Raw genomic sequence first — 8,910 nt, forward strand, 5'->3', positions numbered from 1 at the left:
CCCAGGAGGGAGTAGCAGTTACCCACCAAGAGCCCCAGCCTCGCTCCTCTCCAGCCTTGCCCTGCTCACACACATCTCCCTGCCCTCCCCTGTCCCCTTAAGCAAGCAGAAAGAGGCTCTGACATGATCCTTTGCTCTCCTGTTGTCCCCCGGAGGTTGTGTGCACAGGAAAGGAACAGATGCTCTCTTAAAACAGTGGCTGGCACGGCGGTGTCACCATGGGTGTGAACGCAGAGGGCCACACCATCACCGGGCCCACCGCGGGCGTTTGCTCTCCTGGCAAACATGCCTGATTAGGGAGAGGTACCTGCAACCAGGAGAGCCAGGACTGGTTCCTGCATGGCAAACCATGGATGGCATCGCTTGCCAGCAGCAGCTTCTGTGCTCTCCCCAAATCCTCCCCATCCTCATTTATCAGTCATCCAGGCTACGAAACTGCAGCAACTGAACCACAGCTTTTCTTGCTAGGGCCAGCAAAGCCATCATGGGGTTCAGGACAGAGCCCCAGCAGCACACAGCACCCCAGCCCCAGGGTCGGGGTAAAGCATCACGAGACCCAACCCATCACCCTGCTCTCCGTCGGCCACCTCCAGACCTGAGGTGAGTTACGTCTGTCTGTCTGTCCCTTCTCTGCAGCTGTGGTGAACAAGAGCCACAAGAACTGGGGGTCACTGGCACCAGCACCCCCTTGGACACAGTCCCAGAGGAGCAGATCTCAGGTCACCCATTTGGCCGATGTTCACAAGAGCCACCAAGCCAGAAGAGGCTGCCAGGAGCTATATATATCTTGCCTGAATTTGAAATGCCCACGAACCTCCACCACAAATATTTGGAGGAAGAGGAGGGGATAAAAGAAATGAAAACATCAAAAAAAATTGTCTCAGCAGTGAGAAAAACTATCAAGCAACCGACGGCAATTGAAAAATTAGGTACTTCGAAAGCTGGTAACTTTATAAATGATGTGGTGTTTCCAGGGCAAGCAGCTCCAGTGCTGCTCGTGCCAACCTCCTTCCCCTAACTGCTGCACTAAAGCCAAAAGCCAGAGGAAAGACATGAGCCCTCCCGCTGACCCCTCCTCGCCCCCTAGTTGCACCTCGGCCCCCCCAAATACTGACAGTGAGAAAACCCACCAGCATAGACCTGATTCTTCCTCTTCCCCACTAACCTCCACCTCTGAACTTCCCCCTGGGTACAGGTACATCACACTTCAGATATGTTTACATTCACATTGAGGCAGGGAGCTGGATTTTCCTCTCAGATACGTGGGTGTAAAGCCAGAGGAGCTCTGCGGGTGTCAAGGGGGTTACACAGGTACCACACTTGCTCCCCCGAGCTTCCACCAGCCACAGCCCAAGGATGCAGAGCAGACTCCAGTGGGGCAAGGATGGCGGGAGGCTGGGGGGGGTTTAGCCCAGCAGATATATCACCGTTATTGATGTGCATGGTTTACTCCCTGTGGATGTACTATTTTCTTGGGGGGAAGGGGCCGCTGGACCCTCACCGAGGCTTTCCTGAGCTTTGAAATCATCTGGATCTCAGTAAAGCTCTTTGAGGTGACCCCCTCTCTGCCCTGGCTCAGCTCAGCTCAGCTCTCCCTAGCAGAACACCCCTGTGATGGAGAACAACTGCCTTTATATTGAAAAAAACCCACGTTTTCTATCCGGATTTATCTCCCCCAAATGCAAGCTACTGTCGCTAATGAGCGCTGGTATTTGCATGCCAACACCTTGACCACCAGTAAAAACCAAACCATCAAAGGCAAAATCTGTGCAAATACATCTCTGATCTAAGCCAGTTCAGCCATGAAGCCGAAGTTTGGTACCAAAAGTCACTGAGGTGCAGCAACTGTTCCCAGCATCCAAAACATGCCTTGGCATGGATGTAAGGCTTCTCTGATTTACAGGCATAATTTATACTCAGCTCCTGAGTTACTAAAATCCCGTAGCCCTTTCAGCATGGGTGAAAGCATTCCGCTTCACGTGGCAGTCTCCGAGGGTGGCATTCAGCCATCTGCATGGGAAACGTCTGTTCCTGGTGGATCTGGGCTCCCTTAACAGAGCGGGGAGAGGCAGGCGCTGCGGAGGGGAGGGATGGAGCTCGCTGGGAATCGGTGCCAAAGGAAGGTAGGGTGGAGCTCAGAGCTTTTATAGAGATTATTTGGAAAAAAAAGAACCCAAGCAAAATGGCTCTTCCCCAGGGGAACTCAGGACATTTGCTCCTCTCCAGACACACTGAGGACAGCTGTGTGACTCACGGGCCTGATGCTGGCTGCCCGGTGTGCCTTGGAAATGGGGTTTTGTGCAGGAAAGGGAGGGGACCTGCCAGCCAGTACCTCCTGCAGGACATCGGCAACCGGGCCAGTGCTTCGGACCACACAAAGCCACAGCACCCCCAGCTAATACCTTCCAGGGTCGTTCCCATCTCTGTTGAGAGCATGAGCTCTACTTCACACTTCACTCTCGCTTCAGCCTCTGGTTATGGGGACTGTCTTTCCTGTCCACAACAGGAGACTTACAAATCCCTCTGCACTGCAAACAGGCCTGGACCAAATGATTTCAGCCTCCCATGGCCACAGGTTCTCCACCCCCTGATCCCTTGATTTTTCCCAGCAAACCCAGGGCAGCAATTTGAAGGCAGCCAGAAAAACTCCTTTAAGTCAAAGCGAAGAGCGTTCCCACCTCCCCCCTGTCCCACCACTGCAGCTGGAGGGGTGATGCTGGCCCAACCCCCCTGTCACAGCCACCGCTCCATCACCCCACAGGTCACTCCGCCCTGAAACAATTTTGGTCAGACATTTTCCAAAACCTTTGGGAAAGAAGGTGTTGGCTTGGCTTGGGCAAACCAAGCGGATCAGGCAGAGCTCAGAGGCTGAGCAGGCATCCCCTGGGGGCTCTCCGGGGCTGTGTGCGCCCCCTCTCCAGGGGGAAGTAGGCAAGGCACGGCAGCTCCGAGTAGGGAGCGTGGCCTCCCGCCACAGCGCATCACCCCTGGCTGAGTCCTGGGAAACCCGGTGTGGGTGGTGTGGGGTGGGTCGCTCTTTCTCTGGGGGGGGGGGCAATCTACAGCCTTGCTGTCAGGGAGGGGGGGACATCACCCGTCCCTGCCCAGCTCTTGGCCAAGGTGGCCCCAGGAAGGCAGAGGACACCTGCTTTGATTTTGGCTTTTGGAAAGGCACACACCAAAATGTGTATGTGTGTGTATATATATATATTTTATATATATATATATATATTTATATTTATATATATAAAATGGGGCAGGACTGCTGGGCGGGTCAGGGCAGGGTGGGGAGGGGGAGAGCTGCAGAAATTGCTACCTGCAGCCACATGTCTCCACGACCATGTCCTCGTACTGTTTGTAAACCACATTGTTCCCAGAGTCTATGTAGAGGATGCTGATGGGGCTGAGCTTGGAGGGCACGCAGCAGCTTGGGGGCGTGGACTCCGGGTCCATGGAGTTCATCAGGGTCTGGATGATGGCGTGGTTGGTGGGTTCCAGGTGGGAGCGCAAGGGGAAGTCGCAGACCCCCTCGCAGTGATACGCCTCGTAATCCAGGGGGGCAATTATCCAGTCGTCCCAGCCCAGCTCCTTGAAGTTCACATGCAGGGGCTTCCTGCTGCAGCGGGTCTTCGCCTTCTTCCCGTGGCCTCTGCCCCCAGACCGGGCGGCGATGGTGGTCCGTCTCTTCCTCCGCTTGGGGTACACCTCCTGGCCGGGATCGGGGGGCTCCAGGAAGGGGGGGCTGCCCAGGGCCTTGATCTTATCACGGATCTCCTTGAAGAGGTTCTCCTTCCTTTGAGTACGGGAGAAGGCCACGAGCAGGGCTCTCTCGTGGGGCTGGGGCTGGGGCTTGCTGAACCCCAGCTGCCGGGGGGGCAGGAGCCTCCCCGACTGATCTGAGACGATCCTCAGGAGGAAGCACAGCACCTTGCCCGAGGAAGATCTCTCCCTCCGATCCCGCAGGGCTTCCCAGACATCAAACACCTCCCATCTGGAGGAACCCGTGTCCAAAATGTCTGCAGCCCTGGAGTCCAGCAGCCGGGGTTCCTCACTGTCCCAGCCTGGGCAGGTGGAGAGGAGGAGGTGGTGGAAGGTGCCTTCGGGGGACAGGGCCAAGCTCCGGTTTTCAGGGAGGGTGCGCAAGACCCGCAGCTCTGCACCCGTCACCTCCTCTGCCTCGGGCAGGCTGGAGATGTCGAAGAGGTATCGCTGCTCAGGAGCAGATGGGGAGGCATCTGGAAGAGATAAAAAAAAAAAAAAAAAAAAAAAGAGAGAGGAGAAGAAAATATAAAAACCCAGCAAGCTGAAGCCAAGCCCTCATTACAGAGGTGCAAGGGACACAGAACTAAGCGGGGAGATCATCGCCTTGCAGCAAGGCTCACTGAGCATCCCAGCAGGGACACAGCGTGTGTGTCCTGTGTCCGGGAGACTCACCCTGGCTGGAGGCACCGAAATAAAACAGGCAGAGAGGGAGGAAGAAATCCATTCAAACAAGTGGCTTCTCATCAGCACTCTCTATCCCGTGTCCCGAGGTGGCTTCTCTGCCTCCTCCCGGGTGTTTCAGTGCCCCCAGCTACATCGTTATCCTGTTTTGGCACAGAAACCCCGTCTGAACCTGCACGGCAAAGTCCCATCCCCAGTCATCAGGTCGTCATCGATTTCTGCCCTAAGTGTCACACCACTACCACCACCCCAGCCCCTGCCACGCCAAGTAAAATGCTGTGAAAAATCTCATTTTCCCTCGCAGGCAGGCACAGGCACACATCAGGGACCCAGACGCTGTGCCTCGGGGAGTCTGATAGAGGCACTCTCAGAAGCTGAAAGTGAGTCCGGCTTGAATTTGTCCCTACTTTTGGTGGATCCAAAGCCTAAACACAGACTTGCACAGTTTCTGGCACTGATTAAATATACCCAATGTGAATTAACAAAAGAAAAAAAAAAAAGGAAAAAAAAAAAAAAAACACGAAGAAGGTGGAGTTGGGGAGAAGAGACGAATGAGTTCTGGGAGGGTTGTTTTTTAATTTCCCCCTCTCTAACAAGAAACCTGATCTGGGCATGCTGCAAACACTCCTGCTGTGCCCGAGCCCCCAGCCCGCTGCCGGCAGGACCCTGTCCACAGCCCCCACGCCACAGCCCCCTCCCGCGGACACCCACCGGCCTGCAGCCTGCATCCCCTCCGGGGGGGAAAGATGTTTGTCCCCGTCATTTGCTGTTATTATTATTATTATCTTTATTATTGTTATTATTATGACTACTATTATTATTTTCAACGCAGATCTAAAGTTCCTGGGAGGAGCAGATAAGGAGATCCTTCTGAAGCATTCATCTGGTTTCGTTTTGCTCTGAAACTTCCCAGAACCAGGGCGCAGTTTTCCCCCGGCTCTCCCAAACCGGGCACTGCCCATCGGAGCATCCTCCCCCCAGTTCTGCCTCGCTCCCCCGCCGTTTCCCCATCAGCTTTCAGCAAAAACCTCCCTGCAGGATTCGGTCCCCGCTGGGTTTGGGTCTGGGGCTTGGAGATGGGGTTTGGGGGGCTGCGGGGGGCTCCGCACCACCAGCCGCCTCTCTCCCACCCCGGGGCGGCCGGCGACAGGCACGGGGGGAAGCTACGGCTGCTTTTCAGTTTGTCTTTTCATTTTATTCGATAGGGATTTTATTTAATTTTTTTTTTTTTTCCCCCACAGCCGAGCGAAGCACAATGTATATATACATATATATAAAATATCGTTAAGTACGTATACGTGTTTATTTGGTTATTAACATTAGATCCGCGGGTATAAAGGGAGCAAAACAGGGGGAAGAGGGAGAAGGGGACCGCGATGCCGAGCTCAGCCGGCTCCGGCAGCCCGTGGCTGAGCCGCCCCCCACGGGGCACCGCGACGGGCCGGGACGGGGAGGGAGCGCGGCCGCGCTCCCTCCCCGTCCCGGCCCGTCGCGGTGCCCCAGAGAGTTTTTCGGGCTGCAAAAGCTCTGGCGGGGCTTCTCCCTCTCAGTCCCGAGGATGCTGAGCGGAGAAGCTGCCCCCAAACTGCGCCGCGCACCCCGGTCCCCGCTGCCGGGTAGCGCATCAGGTGGCGGGAGGTGTCCGCACCCCTGCCCGCACCCCTGCCTGCCCTGTCCCGGCTGGGCTGCACCTCGCAACCCCGTCACCAGCCCCGAGAGCCATCCTGGACCCCGCGACAGCATGTGCAACGCCATCGTCATCCCCGACCCCCAGAGGTTCGTATTTAATCTCCATCGGCAACTCTTTTCCCCGGATTTTGGCACAAGCCCTCTGCTACCCCCATCCCCACGCACAGCCCCGTGCCCACCCCTGTCCCCATCCCCATTCCCGTGCTCAAAATCGCGCGCAGCTCCATTCCCGTTGAACACGGACGCGCAGCCCCTAGCCCGTTAAGCTCCATCCTCATCCCCGTGTCCCACCCCACGCAAACCCCCGTGCTCAAACCAGTGCACAACCCCGCTCCCCAACCACCGCACGAGCCCCATCCCCACGCACAACCCCGTGTCCAGAGCAACGTGCAGGCTCCATCTCCGTGCGCGACCACGTCCCCAAACCCACGCTCGAAGTAATTCCCAGCCCCGGCTCCATCCCCAAAGCCATGCACAGAAGGCCGATCCCCGCACCCACGCGCAATCCCCGCCGCCTTCCCCAGGCCCACGCACAAGCCCCAGCCCTAGCCCAAACCCATCCACATCCCTCCCGCCCGACGGCCGGAGCCCCGGCGGCGACCGCCGGTCCCCTCTCCCCCCCCGCCACGGCGGGCGTTGCGCTGCGCGGGGTCGCTCTGCGCGGAGGGATGCGCGTCCCGCACTCACCGCTGCGCGCCCGCTCCGCGAAGCCCGTCACCGTGTCGGCGCGGCGGCCGGGGCCGCGGCGGGCGGCCAGGCGCTGGTAGAGGGCCACCATGTAGTGGTGCGGCACCACGGTGCCGTTGCGGAGAGCCCCGTCCCTCCGCGGCGGGGAGGAGAAGGGGGAGGCGGCGGAGGAGGAGGAGGAGGAGGCGGAGGAGGAGGAAGGCGCGGCTGCCGAGGGTCGCTGGGGAGCGCCCGCCGACGGGCCGCGCACGGCGGCGGCCTCCAGCCCGCGGCGGAGGCGGCAGGCGCCCAGCAGGCAGAGGCAGAGGGCGGCGGCGGCGGCGCGGAGGCGCATGGCGGCGGCCCGGGGCTCGGCGCGGTGCTGCTGCCGCCGCCGCTCCCCGCCCGCTTTTGAACATCGTCTTCGCCCGCCGCCGCCGCCGCCGCCGCCGCGGCCGCCGCCGCCCGCCGCCGCGGAAGCGCCCCCTGCCGGCCGCCCGCCCCGCCCCGCCGAAGCGCCGCCCGCGCCCCGGCCCCGCCCCGCCGCCGCCCGCAGGTGAGACCCCCCCGCCCGCCCTGCAGCGGCACCGCACCCCCCGTTCGGAGCGGACAGCGGCTCCCCCCGGCCCCCTGCTGCGGCGTCCCACGGCCCGCATTCGGGGGGCGGGGGGGTCCGAGCCTTACTTCGGGAGGCGGCCGTCGGCGCGGGGCTGGGGGGGGCACCGCCAGCGCTGTTCGCAGGGGGCACGCACCTCGGAGACCCCCCCCTCTCCCCCCGCTATACTGCAGGGGGAAGCTTCACCCTTCACCCGCCGCCCCGTCTTGGGGCGGGGGACCCCGGTCCCGCACCGGAGGCGGCGCAGCCCCGGCCCGGTTTGGGGCCGCCCCCCCACATTTTGGGGAACCGCTGCCCCACACTGGAGGGACGCCCCACCGCCGTTCGGGAAGGGGGGACCGCGGTGTTGGAGGCCCCGCCGTGTCCGCGGGGCGGGGCCGGGGCAGCGCGGAGCGGGCGGGTGCGGCAGCCCCGGGGGCCGCCACCGGCCCGGCGAGTCCGCCTCGGGAGAGCGACACCGACCCGAGCTAAACAAAGCCCCGGCCGGGCTGCGGGCTAATGTTTTCCCTTGCACGGAGGGTTTCCTTGGTAAAATTCAGATGTTTCCTTGGGTCTCGATTAAAATAACAAAGCGGGGTATTTACTAGGATGTTATTTCAAGTCTCTTAAGTCCCTGGTTATGTCTGTTGCGATTTCTCCACAAATACAAAAACAAGTGCTGCAATGATTTATTTGAAGGAATGTAGGTGTTTCGCCAAAACAAACACGGCTTTTTTTTTTTTTTTTCCTCTCCCCCCCCCCCCGAAACAATCTCTTCTCACGAGCATTTGTCACTGCAGCGTCTCGCACTTCTTTCTGCTGTAATTTTACAGGTGCTTTGTCACAGCATCGCGAGCGGGTTCCGAGCGGCAGCCGGGCTCTGCTCGCCACGCTCACACGGCGCGAAGCAGCGGCGGCAGCTCCGGTGCCCACGTCCCGAGAAACCCCCGTCCCACGCGGGGCGCCGTGAGCTGGCCCCAAGCCATTTCTTTGCCCGCCTCGCGCAGCACCTTGCGCGGCCTTTGCGCGGTTCGCGCGGGGCTGGCGCAGCCTGTGCGCGGCGCTCCCACGGCCGCTCGCACGCTCTGCCGGGGCCCTGCAGGTCGCCGCTGGCCACCACCCGCCCAGCGGCCAGCGACCACCGGGAGCCCTGACCCAGCGGGGCAGGAGGCAGAGGAAGGGCCGCTGAGGAAGGCTCCATTGACCGTTTTTCTTCTGTCAGCCCCTTATTAAGCCCAGCCTGATGCTGTTCACTTTCAAGCTCACTTTAAAAAAGCATCCGACAAGCCCCCCCGCCGCCTGGTGCCTCGCTGCGCCCTGGGCAGGGTGCTGGGACCCCGCTGGGTGCTCTCACAGCACCGGAGCAGGCGCAGTGGGGCTGGGCGCTCAGGGCAGCCCTTCCCCAAAACGGGACGGCTGGAAAACTCTGTCCCGCCCTGCACCTCCCAATCCCACCCCCAGACCCCCAGACCATGCTCCTAATGCTGACCAGGGAGGGGACCAAAAGGGTCAGCAGA

General features: G+C 60.3%; 1 protein-coding gene across 1 annotated transcript; it reads right to left on the reverse strand.

Moving 5' to 3' along the window:
- Positions 1-3,297: 3,297 nt before the first annotated feature.
- Positions 3,298-7,153, reverse strand: GDF7 (growth differentiation factor 7). Its single transcript, XM_074921907.1, has 2 exons — positions 6,820-7,153; positions 3,298-4,235 (listed from the first exon to the last, which is right to left on the reverse strand). The coding sequence occupies exons 1-2, from the start codon at positions 7,151-7,153 to the stop codon at positions 3,313-3,315; spliced, it is 1,257 nt and encodes a 418-aa protein (XP_074778008.1). The 3' UTR covers positions 3,298-3,312.
- Positions 7,154-8,910: the final 1,757 nt, after the last annotated feature.

The sequence above is a fragment of the Athene noctua genome, chromosome 1 (genome assembly GCF_965140245.1).
Source record: "Athene noctua chromosome 1, bAthNoc1.hap1.1, whole genome shotgun sequence".
Taxonomy (NCBI): Eukaryota; Metazoa; Chordata; class Aves; order Strigiformes; family Strigidae; genus Athene; species Athene noctua.